The 17,084-nt window shown below is 31.6% G+C and overlaps 1 protein-coding gene and 1 pseudogene across 3 annotated transcripts; one reads left to right on the top strand and one right to left on the bottom strand.

Moving 5' to 3' along the window:
* Positions 1-5,062: 5,062 nt before the first annotated feature.
* Positions 5,063-12,685, top strand: LOC111296332 (uncharacterized). 2 transcript variants are annotated; one of them, XM_022890586.2, is made up of 18 exons: positions 5,063-5,226; positions 5,331-5,504; positions 5,590-5,771; positions 5,859-5,964; positions 6,233-6,309; positions 6,533-6,620; positions 7,102-7,294; positions 8,082-8,208; positions 9,112-9,192; positions 9,336-9,437; positions 9,582-9,677; positions 9,925-9,999; positions 10,410-10,529; positions 11,108-11,236; positions 11,504-11,581; positions 11,858-11,944; positions 12,163-12,249; positions 12,364-12,685. In XM_022890586.2, the coding sequence occupies exons 1-18, from the start codon at positions 5,172-5,174 to the stop codon at positions 12,412-12,414; spliced, it is 1,908 nt and encodes a 635-aa protein (XP_022746321.2). In that variant the 5' UTR covers positions 5,063-5,171; the 3' UTR covers positions 12,415-12,685. The 2 variants fall into 2 exon arrangements, with proteins under 2 accessions (XP_022746321.2, XP_022746338.2); XM_022890603.2 differs by lacking the exon at positions 10,410-10,529.
* A 1,426-nt stretch (positions 12,686-14,111) lies between these two features.
* LOC111296348 (B3 domain-containing protein Os01g0234100-like) lies at positions 14,112-16,943 on the bottom strand (annotated as a pseudogene). The gene is made up of 7 exons (XR_016328745.1): positions 16,773-16,943; positions 16,538-16,615; positions 16,071-16,102; positions 15,811-15,973; positions 15,516-15,721; positions 15,097-15,187; positions 14,112-14,992 (listed from the first exon to the last, which is right to left on the bottom strand). The product of XR_016328745.1 is annotated as a B3 domain-containing protein Os01g0234100-like (transcript).
* Between the last annotated feature and the right edge of the window lie 141 nt (positions 16,944-17,084).

The raw sequence follows: 17,084 nt of genomic DNA on the forward strand, positions 1-17,084 counted from the left end.
TTTTATAAATTTAATAATTTATCAGATTTTTTTATAAAATATGTATGTCCAATAAATTATATAATTTATTAAATTTTTATATTCGATAAATTAAAAAAGTTTTATTTAGGATTTGGGAAAAAAAACCAGTTCAAAAATTATGTTACAGAAATTTTTAAACTTTTGAATATGTAAATTCAAAAATTTTTTAAAATTTTTTGGATTATAAATCTGAAATTTTAAAAATAAAAGAAGTGTGAAAAGAAAACAGAAAAAATAATTAAATAATTTTATTTAAAATAATCATAAAATAAATTGTGGATAGGAGTTTCTTTCAAATAATTGAAATTTGTACATGGAATATCATTTCAAAAAGACAAATTTGCCTTGAATGTTGTCGTGCTCACGACAAGAATAGCAACTTGTAGAATATTAGCAATGACACCGTTTTTCGTCGCTTTATTTTGACGTCTTTTCATCGTTTCAATCCAGGTGGACTGGGTGGTTCTGGTCTACTTAGTTACTACGTTATTGAAACGAAAAGTCCATCTCTCTCTTTTTGTCTTGGTTGAAATTGGAAAGTGGACATTTTGCTTCGTAGAAGCTTGGATCATTCTTTAGCAACGTTTATCATACAGCGACGATAAAAGAGAAACCTTCCTTTAAAAGTTACTTACAGGCATCTTTGTCTCAGCTTTGCTTCTAAAGAAAGGATTCCTTCAACGTTCAAAGGGAAAAGAATAACCCTGCCACGACTTACGACAACGACAAGCAATTAAGAAAAAAACCTAAATATTGTGTTTTATTGATATAAGATATTTTAGTAATATTTAGTATATAAAATGATAATTATATTATATTATATTATATTATATTTTTATTTAAAAAAAAAGATAAGATTGCATAAAAAATTAATTATTTTTTTGACATAAAATAATTCAATTATCTCTAAGTAAAAAAAATTATTTATAATCTATATAATTAAATTTATATATCATATTATATCTATTATGCCCTTAAAAATTATATCAATAATTTAAATTATAAAATTTTTGAGAAAGAATAATTTTGAAAATAAATAAATTAGCATATCTTAATTATTATATAAATTAAACGTAAAATAAGATGATATTATTTAATCTAATTTCATTTGTAATATCGTCTTATCTTATTATAATTTTATACACCAAATAGATACTTTAAATCTAATATAGCTTGGGAATGGATAATAATAAAACTATGTATATTCTTTAACATTCGATTCAATATTTAGTATGAAAATTTATTAAATACATTGATCGTAGGATTTTTTAAATTTTAAAAATGAGTTAATAGAATAACATATGTATCTTAATGTATATTTTAAAAAATAAAAAATTAATTAAAAAAATAAAATAAGTCACTTGGTTAACTTCACTAGTAAAATTAAAAAATTTTATTGTATATAAATAATTTCTTATTTAGTATTTATACATTTTTGTTGAAATGAGTTGGATCCGAATTGTTTTAATAAAAGTTATGCACTCAAATATGAAGTTTAGATTGCAAAATGTCTTAATTTTTTTAATAATATGATAAAAAAAAATCACAAAATTTGTTTGATTTTATTTTTGTAATGATATTTTGATTTTTAAATAAAAAATTTAAACTTGCTTCTTGAAAAAATATAAATGTGTTAGAACCAAATATTCAAATATTTTTTTAATAAAATAATTTTCAAATCACTTTAAACAATGGTTGTTTTTAGAAGGTTATAATAGTTAAATAGAGGAATTAAAATATATAATTTTGTTTCCATGATTTAAGAATGGAATCTACGTAGCATTATTATATAGAAAAAAAAATTGCAAAATTTCACAATAAGAAAAAAAAAAAGGGGCCAAAGTGTCACTCGTCTAAGCTGGGCGGGCCCGACAACCAAGCCTCGGAAAACTAAAGTTCTGGTCTGATTTGAACTGCCACTCCCATATTTCAATCCACCCAAACTCTAACACCGACAACTACGTAACATCGGACTGACATAACGCCAAAGCCAAGAAAATTGAAGACTTCCCCTTTTGTTTCTCTTCAATCAAAGAAAAAAGAAAGAAAAATCCCGAATTAAAAAAAAAATAAAAATATGCTCACGTTTTGCTTCGGGTCATATGAGTTTAATTAATGATAAATTTCAACAACAACCTTTGAACTTATTAAAAAATGTTAATGTAAACACAAATTCATACAATTTATCAATAGCTACAATATTTCCTAAAGTCAACAAACATACAAACCATATTATTTAATTTGATATTTAATTAATACATAATTTTTTACTCTTTCAATATGATTTTTTATGGTCATAGTCAGATTATTATGTTTCAACATTTAAATATAGAATATTTTTGGACTAGTTTTAAAAATAAAGTTAAAAATAAAAATAGTTTGAGAAATAAAAAAGTGTTTACCTTGGGATTGATCAAAATTTAATAGCAACAATTAACTGCAAATGACAAACATAAACACTTAATTACAGCAAAGAAAAAGGGTAAATAAAAGTATAAAGAAAAATGAGTATTATAACATACAAAAGAGCATATTAAAGAAAATGCCTTAAAATTCAATGCAAGTTATCAAAAATTTCCCTATGCATAAGATTTTTTGTCTCATTCATCGCTTGGTTATGTTCATTTTTACAGCTCCTCGTGGGTCACAAATAAATTTAAGGACCGAATCAATATTATTTTTCTTCGTATGGTTGTATAATAGGTAGAGAAAAAATGGGTTGAAAGATCCAAAATTATACCAATGCAATTTTGTATGTTATATTATGAAGAATAAAAAAAAGTGCTTCTTAATTGATCTTGCCCGTTACTAACTTCAATTTTTATTTGTTGAGTAATAACTTAAGCTTTCAATAAAATATTTATTGTAGAAATATCAATAGATATTTCAATCCATTGTTTTCGATTACGAAAAAAATTAAATATTACATTAACTCATAAATTGTTGGGATGTTGTTCGCGATAGAGCAATATATAATTGACCATGCATGAAAACAATTTTTGACAAAAATAGATCAATAGTGTCTAGAGTTTGGTCTTGACTTTTTGTTTATTATCACAATTTAATTGAAAATTTGCCTTCTATTAAAAAGAAAATGCCATTTACTATCTTTGGTTGTCAAAATGATCTTAGGAATGAAGACTTTTTCATTAGGTGTAATCTTAATTCCTATGACATTTGACACTAATTATGTAACTAATACTATAGTATCATGGCATAATCCAAAAGTTTGGTTTATATTTCTCAAAAGCATTATGGCACAATCTATTCATAATTTCAGCTTATGATTTGGTATATTATGGAAAACATAGACTCAACCATCCTATGATGTTTTGACCTTGATTGAAACGATGATGAAACCCACCCCACCAACAAATTAGAAGACATAATAGTAATTTGATCACAAAGAGAAATGGAGAAATATGTCTTTTACATAGGTAAAAAATAGAAATAAATAAATGTAAAACAAAAAAAAAAAGCTAGAATTAAAATTGAAAGAAACGGAGAATCCAAAAAAAAAATCAAAGAAAATTACCCTATAACCTTTTTTAAGAGTTGAAATTAAAAAAAAAAATAATTCAAGAGTAGAGTTTCAAAGCAAAGAAAGGGAAAAAGTAAGAGAAAATTTATTCTGCAAGTGAAAAATCAAATCATAATAAAAAAATACAAATAAAAAAGAAAATTACAAAATAAGATAATGTAATATAAATATTTAATATTTTATGCTACGATAAAAAATAATTCATAAAAATGATTTTTTAATATATAAAATATATATTATATTTTTTATTATGAGAAAAAATAATTAACTAAAAGAAAATTTTAATATGTAAAAATATTTGGTTTAAAACTTATAATTAGTTAGAAAATATAAATATATAAAATATTTTTTTTCATATATTATAATTATATATAAAATATATATTATATTTTGTATTATGAGAAAAAATAATTAACTAAAAGAAAATTTTAATATGTAAAAATATTTGGTTTAAAACTTATAATTAGTTAGAAAATATAAATATATAAAATATTTTTTTTTCATATATTATAATTATATATAAAATATATATTATATTTTGTATTATGAGAAAAAATAATTAACTAAAAGAAAATTTTAATATGTAAAAATAATTGGTTAAAAACTTATAATTAGTTAGAAAATATAAATATATAAAATATATTTTTTTCATATATTATAATTATATATATATATTCATTTAAATATTAAGATAAAAAAGTTACTATATTTTTAATTAATTTAAAATTTTAAAAATATTAAATATACATAAATATGTTTTTTTATATATATTATAATTTTATATCCAATTAAATATTTAAAAATAATTATATTTTTATTAAGTTAAAAATTAAAATTTTTAATTAATTATTTTATTATAATATTAATTAATATATAATTTTATATTAATATCATATTTTATAATTTTGTTAAAAGAGGGGCTGGTCATGTTATGACCAAATTTTTTTATTTTTTAAGTATATCATACTTGTCATCTTTCCGTCAGAATCTCCAAGTCATACCTTTTTTCAACGTTAAATCATTTATTTTTTTCTTATCATGTTTTCATCGTTATCCTCTCCAACCCACCTTGTTTTCTATTTTTTTTTTAATGAAAAAAAATTAAAACTTCCTTGTAAAATGAAAAGAAGAATCCTGATGGAATATCATTGGATGGCTTTACGGATGGTTAAAGGTGGTAAAAATGAGTAAATTTTATAGTATGAACGCACGGATGGATGTAAAAAGAAAAAGATAATGGTTTTAGAATTACCCAAATTAAGAACACGAAAAACACATGGTCTATTATGATCAAATCAGCAACACATTTGCATCTTCAACGTGCATATATCACGCGGGGACAAGAAATCTATCGCCTCATGTCATATAGATAATTGGATTGTCGTGAAATTCAAGAGGATGGGACTGAAGACAGGAAAGCCTGGGTTTCATCGTCTTATCTGTGCGAATGACTGTGACCTTTACTTATTTAAATAATTGGGAAGAGTATTTTTCTGGAACAGAGACAACGCTTTAGGAAAATTAGCACTGCCCAAATCCTAATAATTGGCAAGACTATTTTCCTTGTTCACTTCAAATAGAAAGCACGGAGGAAAAAAAGATAACGAAAATGGAGCTTAAACCTGGCTTATCAGCTCTGGTCACTGGCGGTGCTTCCGGGATTGGTAAAACTTTCCAAAGCTTTCCTTTCTTTTTGCTATCATTTTCGTCCGAGATAGGGTTATTTCAATTTATTTGGAGTTTTTTGTTGTTATTGAATTTTGTGCAGGTAAAGCTTTGAGCTTAGCTCTGGCAGGGAAAGGGATATTTGTGACAATTGTAGATTTCTCTGAAGAGAAAGGGAAGGAAGTTGCACGTCTGGTTGAGAAAGAGAATTCCAAATTCCATGTGAAGTTAGGGTTTCCTTCTGCTATTTTTGTGAAATGTGACGTTACTAACCCAAGTAAGTTCCATTTGATCCTTGTTTGTCAACTGGTTAGAGATGGGGTTGTTTCTGTTTTTAAACCTTTTGATTCTTGTTTGAATAGGAGATATAACTTTAGCATTTGAGAAGCATGTGGAAACATATGGAGGATTGGATATTTGTATTAACAGCGCCGGCATCACTAATCCAGTACCATTCTATAAGGATCAAACTGATGGCACTAAGACATGGAGACGTACAGTTAATGTCAACCTCATTGCAGTTATTGATTGCACTCGTCTCGCGGTAATGCTTCCACTTGGACTTTCTTCAATTTTGCCTGCTGACAGTCCTAAGTGCAGCAATGAATAATTGTTTAGAGTTTTTGAACAGATTAAAGCTATGCAAGCTCTGCAAAAGCCAGGGGTGATAATCAATATGGGATCCTGTGCAGGTCTTCACCCATTTTACGAGGACCCTATCTACTCTGGTTCAAAAGGTTTGCAGTTTTATTTTGCCTCAGTGAGATAGTATTCATTGATCTTTCAAGTTAGCTTAGAATTATTCTCTTGCGTATATACAGACACAATAATCCAAATATCTTATAACGAATGGATAATGGGTCATGGATTATCATCAATTCATACTAAGAATTTGTCGGTCTGAACTCTGAATAAAGATCTAAGCAAAAGGGATCTTTCCATATAATTCTTGCGGGTAACACATTTATGTAATTTGACCATTTGCTTCAAATATTTGTTTTCTAGGTGGTGTTCTCATGTTTTCTAGAGCACTGGCTCCCTACAAACGTCAAGGAATACGTGTCAATGTTCTTTGCCCTGAGGTAAATGTCTAGTTTGAAGAAGTTTGGATGTTCTCAATCAGCATAGCCTTCTGGCAATGCCCTAAAAGTTTTTTCTGATTTGTTTTTGCTAGTAATATCTACTTTGTTTTTTTTTTTTTTTGGAGGGGGGGGGGTGTTTGGGGTGGTTTCTTTGGAATTGTAGGCTGTTATTATTTCTACAAAATATTTCTCTTATATAACTTGCTTTTGAATTTGGACGTAGTTTATTCAAACAGAGATGGTAGAAAAAGTGAGCCCCTTATTGATTTCCCTAGCGGGAGGCTTTGTGCCAATGGAAATGGTGGTGAAAGGTATATATCTTTTACAGAATAGTCTATGTTCAGTGGAGTCTTAGTTAGAGCAATCAGCGTCGGGCAATTCATTGTCTTCCAGATCGAGAATTCCTATGCTTGACAAATGTTCCAAGTCATTTCTACTTCTTTATTGTTATGCAATGCTGAAGTATAAAAGCAAGGTGATTTGATAAATCATACAAGAGAGTAAACATCATAATGCATTCCCTGTTGAGTTTATCAGTACATTTATTTGGGACCAATTAAAGATGAGCTCTATCTGATAGAAAGAAACACTATTGGTTAGGTCTCTACTTGTCATTTTCTTTTTCAGATGTTTGTCAGGTTTGCAATCGACAAAGTTTCAGATAGATAAACAATGAAATTAAAATTGAGTTTCCGCATGTCAGATCACTTCTTGTTCTGCCTCAAGGTTTTCTTCTTCTTCTCCTTTTGAAAAACTTAATTTCTTGCTTTCTATGCACTTGTGTACTTCTAGGTGCTTTCGAGCTTATCATGGACGAGAGCAGAGCTGGTTCTTGCCTATGCATTACAAACCGCAGAGGCATAGAGTATTGGCCCAGTCCAACTGAAGAAGCAAAATACATGATTCATTCTTCCTCAAGTTCCACAAAGAAAATCTCATTCCAAGCTCTTTTAAGCTCCCAACTTCCTCAGAGTTTTGAGAAAGTGTAAGTAAAATGTCGAAGTTGTTTCAGTTTTGAGAAATTTAAGTACAACTAGCTGAGAGGAAGGGGAGTTAAAATTCTTGGGTTGGCCAGCATAAACCTAGATTGAGTTATTGCATGGTTGCAGAAAGCTACGATTATGGGTAAGAATATAGAAGTTCTCAATTGTCAGTGGCAGGAAACTCTAACCACTGTCTCCGGTGCATCCCTAAATCTTATACCTCCTTATTCCGGAAGTCTACACTAATCTAATATTAAGTTCCATTCTAAAGAAAAGAAGAAAGATAGAAAACAAATTCAGGAAGAAAAAGACAGTTTGATAGGTGTAGTGTAATAAATCTTGAATAAAAATTGATGGGTAGGTGAAATGTAATAAATCTTGAATAAAAATTGATGGGCAGGTGAAATGTAATAAATCTTGAAAGATAGGTCTGCATAATTCAGAAAATGTGGAGAGGGTGAACTGCTAAATTTGCCTTGGCAAGCTGAATAATGAGGGGCACTTACCACATAAGCTATGTACTGTCAATTGCCTTTACAGCATTTATGGCCTTGGCCTTGGTCAATTAACTAATGCAATACTTTTTTAACTATCATTTGTCTTGTTTGTTTAAAAGGTCCTCTTCTGCTTTAATCTCAAACTCTCAGCTCATAGAAGCAAGCATACATAAATGTTTTTCAGTCAACTTTCTTTTCTACTAATTATTCATAACCGTCTTAGAAGGGTAGGATGTATGCTTATTAGTTTCTTACAGCTACTGACCAGTGTCTTCTTGCTTTTCCTCTCCAGTGTTGTGCATACTTTGAGTCACCATTTTCGAGATGCTACCCGTATAGTACGTGTACCATTGAAACTACCTATTGAACCAGACCATGTTCTTCTGAAAATCATTTATGCTGGTGTAAATGCAAGTGATGTAAGTTTTTTGGTATCCTTTTATATGATTAATTTGCTTTTGTCTTTTCTTTTAATTTTCCCTTTTCTTTAATTAAATACTTGTGTGAACTCAACTTTTCCTCTTTCTTTCGAAGATGTGTAAGAATCTTGTTTAAGAAATCAAGTATATATAAGAAGGTAGAGATGACCCCAATTGAGAAAAAATTGAAAACACAGCTTAGATGGCTGGGACAAGCACAATAAAGGATGAGGAAATCACCTTTAAGTAAGTGATTTAAGAGAGTTGAAATAATTGAAGAGGCTTGGATGATAACCCAAAATCATGAAGTTATAAGGAGAGATTTGGCATCTTAACATGTTCTTGAGAGTACGGCATTGGCATTGGTTTGTGGGGAATAAGAAAAGCGTTAATTGAGTTTAACAACGTAGGATATATATTGAGAGAGAGAAAGCTGGGTTGTAGATATTTTGAAAGAAAATAAAAGAGAGGAGATGGATGAAAGAAAGGAATTCCTTCTTCAAGTTTTAATTTCAGAACACTTTCAAGCCAAGGGGAGCAAAACTGAAAAAGAGATCACTTGGAACTAGTGGCTGTGGGTTCTTTGCATTTGGAGGATGGAGAAGCTTGGGGAAGTAAGAAGGGAAATGGCTAGCAAACTGCCTATTTATTCTCAGTATACTATTAAAAAACAATAGCAGTTAGGTTTATCTTTCTTTTCCCTACAGAGATAGTAACGGTGTGGGGGAGGTAGGAAAGAGAAGAAGTCTCATGACTTCTTTCCTTTGTTAATTCTGTCCATTTGCTTGCATCTTTTACCATGCTGAATCTTCTGACTTTTTTCAATAAGTTTTATGTCTCTTTGATGAGTAATTATATACAATGTACTTATTTGTATATTCTCGAATGACATGTTACACACAGGTGAACTTTAGCTCAGGTCGTTATTTCCAAGGAAACAAGAAAGACCTTGGTTCCCTTCTTCCATTTGATGCTGGATTTGAGGTGAGAAAAATATTAACTAGATGCCAAAATGTGGTAATATAGTTCAATTAACCTGATATCCTATGGTTTATTGGTTTTAAAATTATCACTGCATGTGATATCTAGTTAACTTCGTGCTTTTTTTTTTTTTTTGGCTGTCACAGGCAGTGGGAATAATTGCCGCCATTGGAGATTCTGTAAGCAGTTTGAAAGTCGGAACTCCTGCTGCAGTCATGACTTTTGGAGGTTATGCTGAATTTATAACGGTATGATATCCATTTTATTTATTTATTATGTTTATAAAGATCTTGTTTCATCATCAATTTCATTATTTTTTTACATGCCTTTTTCCTTCTTAATCATAATTAAATTGTTAAGTTAATAAATATTGGATATTATACAAAACATAGGTCCCTTCAAAGCACATACTTCCCATTGGAAGACCTGATCCAGAAGTTGTTGCTATGCTTACTTCAGGACTAACAGCATCAATCGCTTTGGAAAAGGTACCTTGTTATTGCAGTTTTTCTTATTTGGATTTAAACTTTTCCATTCTCCCCAACCCCCTTGTCATTCACCATTTTTTTTTCCCTTGTTATATATTGTATGTGTCTAAATTCTTCTCCCTGTAACTTTTTGTGGCCATATTGTCCTCTTTGTTCCTTTTTTCTAACTATACATTGTAGCCCTCCATTGAGACTGTTTTTGTTTTCTGTGAAACATTTTCTATCTCCCCCTTTTTTGACCTTATAGGTTGGTCAGATGGAATCTGGAAAAATTGTCCTCGTAACTGCTGCTGCTGGAGGGACCGGACAATTTGCCGTCCAGGTTTGTGTTAAAATGAGATGATATTTCTCCATTACTTGAATTTTTACAAGCTGTATTCCATAGTGGCCAACTTTAATCTGGAGTTAAACATTGTGAATTAGTTTTTTCCCTATTGTTTGTTTAATAAAGTCCTGCTTTTTTTAGTTTTTTTTTTATTATCTTATTGTATTTTTATTCCATGCTAATCTTAGTTTTATACATATTGAATTATTATATTTCATTTATTTACCAAAACATCTTCAAAGATATATTTTATATGACGATTATAATTACTTTCTCTAGAGCAAGTAGGTTTGTACCTTTCCAGTTTAATGTTATTATATGGTTGTATTTTCTATCTTTTTTGTATACTACTATCCCCACCTTTTTTGGGCGGTAAGCAAAAATATTAATCATAACGACCTGTGCAGCTTGCAAAACAGGCAGGAAATAAAGTTGTGGCAACTTGCGGGGGAAAAGAAAAGGCAAGGCTTTTGAAAGAATTGGGGGTTGATCGAGTCATAGACTATAAAATTGAAGATGTCAAAACTGTATGTATCTGAAATTCGTATTTTGAATAATTCTTTTTTCCACCATTCTACCCTTTTTTTTAAGGGAGGTTGTTCAGGTTAGGAAGATGAAATTGGGTCCTTAAATTCATTGGTTTGATGCAAAGAATTATTTTAGTGAATAAAATTTGATTAAATGAGTTGCAGCTGTTTATCTCAATTAGTTTGGATTATAAGGTTCTTTAACAATAAATACTGTTGTATCTCATTGTCTCTGTATCGTATCCTTGAAGTCATTTGAACTCTCAGTTAAGAGGGATTGTAGTCTATATATGTAGTCTTCTTAGTTGGTTTTCCACCTACTGCATCCTTTAATCATCATCCATTGCCTGACTTCTGAGATTAATCTCAACAACTTTTCCATTACTAAAGGTCTCGGTTGCCATCCTTTAATGTTTATCCATGCCATGCCATGCCCCAACATCTGAGATAGATCTAAACACATTTTGCATGACTAAGATCTTGATTGCTATGAATAAAGGCCTTGTCATGCTACCACATGATAATTTCTCCATTTGGTTGGTTTCCCAGAAGGAACATCTGACTTTGTAGTCTGCCAGGTTCTTGAGAAGGAGTTTCCTAAAGGAGTTGACATCATCTACGAATCTGTTGGTGGGAACATGTTTGATTTGTGCTTTAATGCTTTGGCTATCCATGGACGACTCATTGTGATAGGAATGATCTCTCAGGTTGTTTCTTCATAATGAGCTTAAAATTTTATAAATGAAACTTACTGTTGTTCTTACTTTGTTTATTTTCTAAGCTTCTCCATGCTATGGATACAGTAGTTGTAGGTTGTTAGAGAATTATCATACTATATGTTCCCAATCTTACATAATGTTGTTATTAGTGAGTTGTTGATTTAACTAAATCCAATCTTCATATTTGCAACTTTTATAGCTTCTGAGGTTGTACTTCATATTTAGTGTGTCACTAAACTTTTTTTTTTTTTATAGTATCAAGGGGAGCATGGATGGAAGCCATCAAATTACCCTGGACTTGTTGAGAAGCTTTTGTCCAAAAGCCAAACTGTGGTATGTAGTTGGTAAATATTAAACTTTAAGCTGTTTAGAAGCTGTCCTTTGATTATGATGTCTTCATGTGCACGAGAAAAAGGAATCTTGTAATAACTACTGACTAGCTTCTAAGAATATAAAAAAGCCAACACAATAGCCAAATTCAAATATATTGACGATAAATGGTTGAGCGAATTCCTTTCACCTGTTTTCCAGTGATAGTTATCTTGTCTTATGGTGATAGCTTCCGAGAAATCTTGTGGTTTGATTGTTTTGAAAATGCTTTCGTTTCAGGCTGGCTTTTTCCTGATACAATATAACCATTTATGGAAAGAACACCTGGATAAACTATTTGATCTTTACTCTTCCGGAAAGCTTAAGGTAATACACATATCCTGTTTTATGTTTGACATACTTTTATCTCAAATGATATGAATTTCAGCCTAAGTTTCTATCTATTTAGTGTGCATAAGATGGTTTAAATTAAATTATCAGTTCTCTGCTCAAATATATAGTTTTTTTTTTTCCCTTTTGATAATATTTGAGTTGATTAATCATCATGATTTAATTCCTAAAATGCTCCAATTCCATTGTAATAGGTTGCAATAGACCCAAAAAGATTTTTGGGCTTGCATTCTGTTGCAGATGCTGTTGAGCATCTGCATTCGGGTAAAAGTACCGGCAAGGTGAGCACAAATTTTTTATTATTTACTTATTCAGTCAGTCGATCCGCATAAAATGAGCATACAAGCAAACCAACTAGACCCCTAATGAGTTTATATTACTGTTAAATTCTATAGGTGGTCGTCTGCATCGATCCAACCTTTGAACAGCAAATGGCTAAGTTATAATGTGAAGATAATGAAATCATCCTTCATTCCTTCCAGATAAAGTCCTACGTTCTTTGCATCTCATACCAATATAAACATTCTACTGAGATAGCAGAATTATGTTCCAACAAAATGGTCACTTGGTTTGGAATGGAGGAGGAAATATTGTGTATCTAACCTAAATGACATTCACTTCTCTTTTTTGGTATCTTACCAGACAAATTCTGTGGATAACTGTACCGCTACATGGATTTAAAACTATGGTATTTTATCAGACAAATTCTGTGGGTAACTATACACGTCCTTGAATTATGTGTAGTACTACAAAAAATGTATTTGATATCACTGTTAAATCCCATACGAATCACTTATGCATGGAATGACAGATGCCAACCAATCTCGGATTAACAATCTTAGATTTGATCACTTTGAAGATCCACAAGAGTCAATTAGGTAGTGAATACCATACAAGTCATCATCAGCTAAATGTCTGCATGATTTTTAACTGAACAAAAGAGCATTAGTTTTGTCCCATTGCTTGGCTGGAGAAAATCTATTATTTCCCTCCAAAAACCAGGTTAAAATCAGGGTGCGAACATAGACATATCAAAATGAAACCCGAATGAGTTACATTGACGCATCATCATCCAACATTTTGCTGGAAAACAACGTCTAGAACATGCTGTATAAATTGAAATGTTTAGGAGTAGAAAGTAGTTGCTCGGATCCGATATTGCGCTTGTGTCCAAACTTGGACGTCTGGCTTCTTGTCATCTTCTCCATCTTCACCAACTCCGATGTCTTGTGACTCATACGCCCTGGGCTGACAATATGCTCCTATGGAAAAAAGCGACATAATTTACAGAAGAGTAAAGATCCAAATGTCAAAAGACCAAGACCATTTATTTAAAGACATGTTTCAGCTTACCATGTAAGTTAACAACTTTTGCCTTGTAACCTTTATATTGGAAGTGAGAAATTATAAATCTTGAGATGGACCTCTTCCGACCTTTTCTTGTTCTCCTCCAATCTCCTTTTATAGCATTTGTTCATATGTTGACTTTGATTCCACCATAGCTGAAGGTTCTTTTTTTTTTTTTTTTTTTATTGGTTTGTCCAGAAGAAAAACCAGAAAAAGGATGATGTTTGGAGAAAAAATTCAGCAGCAGAAAATGAGAAGATAGGGGTAAGAAAAGAAAGAGAGAGATAGAGACAGAAAATGGAGAACAAAAGAAAACATAGTTACATCAATACACTAAGAGCTGCTCTTTAATTATCAGTTCGATAAGTTATAAACATACAACAGACTTTCATATTTGATGGTACTGGCCTTCCTACATGGCAATTCAAAAGCCTACAGAAAGGAATTCCTGAAGAAAACCCAGAAAAAAGGATGATGTTTGGGTTTGAGAATCCTCTCAACACCATAATGCCAGGACAAACAGGAGAAAATTCAGCAGCAGAAAAAGAGAAGATAGGAGTAAGAAAAGAGAAAACGGAGATCAAAAGAGAACATGGTTACATCAATACGCTAAAAGCTGCTCTTCAGTTATTGGTTTCATCTGTTATAAACATACAACAGACTTTCATATTTGATGGTAATTGCCTTCCTGCATGGCAATTCAAAAGCCTACAAAATGGAATTCCTGAAGACGATATAATATAATATCTCCTTCACAAAAATACTAGCAGTATATCGATTGATGATGTACACTATCTTCTTCACAAAATACTATCTGCTGCTGTGCGTGGGATCCGCAAAAATTTCCCGTCACTATGGAACATGGAACTTCTTCCAAAACAGAAGCTCAGTTTGTTTCCAGCACAAAAGCCATAACCCACCAACACTAAACTGTCCACTTTCACCAAGGGGCACTGGCCACTTCCTGAAACAGAATCTCAAGCCTATCAGCATTCTCCTCCTCCAATGACCCTATATCTACAACAAGCCTATTCAGTGCCTCGGTTACTTCCACAAGCTTTGCTTCAAGTTTCCTCTTCTTCTCGTTTGCATTAATTTGTTCAAGTCTAGCTTCTTGGTACCTCCTTGACTTCATGGAGAGGTTCATCAATTGGTCCAACCGAGCACTTAAAAAGCCAACTTTCATGCCCAACCCCTTGAATGATTTCAAAGTTTGGCCCCAAGTCAGAAAACTGTGGTGGGACGTTGTAAGCTTGGCAGCTCTAATGACATCAGCAATATTGATAGTCTCAGCAATGACTCCAGCAACCAATTTACAGTTAAGTCCCTCAAGAAGATTTTCATGAAGGAATGACTTTTGATTACAACAAAGCTCATAGTACTTTGTCTTCAGGTATTTGGAAAACTCAGAATCTATGATTAAACCATTAACAAGAATGTTAAAATCCTCAAAATTCTTCACTTCTTTAAAATCAATCATGGATTCAGAAAGCTTGATACTGTCCAAAACTTCAGATCCAAGATCCAGTCTATCATTTTGAATAGCTTTTTCAGAAATATCCAGTGGAAGGACCTCCAAAAATTTACCTGTTTTTTCTACAGAAATCCTATTTTCATACATCCCATAATTTTCCAAAGGCTTATCTCTTGTTTTTACAAAAATCTTGGGTTCCTTCTCTGCAAACGTTAAAAGAAACCTTAACAACGTAGCATTGCAGTATGTTACAACTTACAATTGATGGCAGGAGAAAAAGTTGCTAACAGGGATAGAAATGACTTGCCAAGTTCAATTTGTTGGGTGGAAGACTCTAATTTTAGAAGGCCAAGAGCAACATCCACTTCATCTGAACCTTTTCTTCTTACAATGTACACCTAAATAATGCAGGTAATCAAGCACATGGTTAAAGCTTTAAACATGTGGTGGTTTCATCCACTGTAAAGTACGTAAAATACCACCAGAAACTGAATATCAATACTTAGAGCATAAAGCCTGAGGCCTCTGCTACTTGTCCAGAAAGAACAAGTTCAAAAATTCAACCAAATAATCAAAAAGTGTATCCTGCAAGATTAGCAATATGTACTACTCATGCAAAATTTGTGATTAGAAAAAGATAACAGATAGCTTTTTAGAATATGTCCTTCCATCAAATTTATTCATAAAAGTCAGATATGTGATGAACAAGACAGCTCAAACAATTACCTTAAATTTGGAGGGTTGACTAAATGAAAGACACAGACATCTCCCTCCAATAATTTGTGAGCAATAGAGAACCCTCTCCATCCACCACTGAGACCAACCTTTTCCACTAAATATTTGGTTTGAAACTCTTTACCTTCTTCGTCTTCCAAAACCATCATTCTGTTTTCCTTTGGCAATTGCTTCGAGCAAAAGTGCTTGGGAAGACCCTGCCATTGGAAAAGTTAACATCTTTAGATCAATATAGTAATGTAGAACGCGTCTAAATTCCAAAAGCAATGACAAAAGTGAGTTATACCAGCCAAAATCCTCCAGTAACATTTGATGGATGCATACATTTAATCAGGCTAGGGAATTCAGATGATAGATTAGCTTGAACCTCCAATGCTTGTTTCATTACAGCAGACTTGAGTTCAGCATTTTTATACAAGCCATTATATGTAGCTCTCTTCCGTTTATGACTAAAAGGAAATAATAGAAGCAATATCATCACAATCCAATGTACTAATTTCAGAATGTTCAAAGACATAAAAGAAATTTCGAAATACATTAACATACCATTGAGCCTTCTCCTTTTCATGAGAGACTAACTATCAAAAGATTCATAAAATTTTCCATCAGTATATCGTACACATTACTGAGAGTCTGAGGCCCATAGTTTAATAACAAGTTGACAACATTGAGGAATTAAAACAGCATGGAATAACATGATTGAAGCTGAATCATTGTAGGAAATCAAAGAGTTGGTTTCACTAAAAATCAAGCATATGGGTCCTTAAAACTTTCTACAGATTCATTGAAAAGCCCTTTTGAATCTCTTTCAAAAGATACCCAATCATTTTCACATGCTCTATTTTCAAAAGCAGTAAACAGCCCACGGAAAGGATGTTCAGATAGTACTTATTTCCATCGGTTCATTGTCCATCATTGTCCAAAATTAAGCGTAAAAAATAAACAGAAACAAAGAAACAAACCACAAACTCAACAGAAAAAAAAAAAAAAAAAAACGAGAAATTGAGGCTTACTTGATTGACAGTGATTTTGTCTAGCCCTGAAAGCTTCTTCCTGAACAACTTGCACTTGGGTGGTCTCCCTCGCTTCACCTGATATATCCCAAAAAAAGGGAAAGCAATCACGTACTTGGGTACTCCTAGAAAGACAAACATGTTTCCTTTCCATTGCATACATGTAAATATACATATGTAGATGATGCTTATGTATGTATGCATGTATGATGAATGAATATAAAGAGAAAGAGACCTTGACAGGGCTTTTTCTCTGCTTTGGAAAGACTGCCATGGCCTGGTAAAAGGTGGTTGCAACAGTCACTCGAAAGCTGTATTTGGGTACTGGAATTCTTCGGTGGAATTTGAAAATTTGAACTTAACCAAAGAAAGTTTATTTTATTTTTAATGGAAGATAGGAAGCGAGTCAGAGACAAAAGTAAGCAGTAGCATAAAAGAAGAAAACACGATGAAAGGACAGTTTGATTTGAAATTTGTTAATCAATTGTCAGATTGAAGCCTTACCTTTGTGATCAGTCCTGCCTAAATTCCACCTCATAGAATTTGG

This window comes from Durio zibethinus, chromosome 16, assembly GCF_047325235.1.
Source record: "Durio zibethinus cultivar Kanyao isolate XHJ-2024 chromosome 16, ASM4732523v1, whole genome shotgun sequence".
Taxonomy (NCBI): Eukaryota; Viridiplantae; Streptophyta; class Magnoliopsida; order Malvales; family Malvaceae; genus Durio; species Durio zibethinus.

Coding starts and splice junctions, on each gene's coding strand:
- LOC111296332 (XM_022890586.2), top strand. CDS start 5,172: ATGGAGCTTAAACCTGGCTTATCAGCTCTGGTCACTGGCGGTGCTTCC. Junction 5,505..5,589: donor ATGTGACGTTACTAACCCAA/GTAAGTTCCATT, acceptor TTGTTTGAATAG/GAGATATAACTTTAGCATTT. Junction 12,250..12,363: donor CGGGTAAAAGTACCGGCAAG/GTGAGCACAAAT, acceptor TAAATTCTATAG/GTGGTCGTCTGCATCGATCC.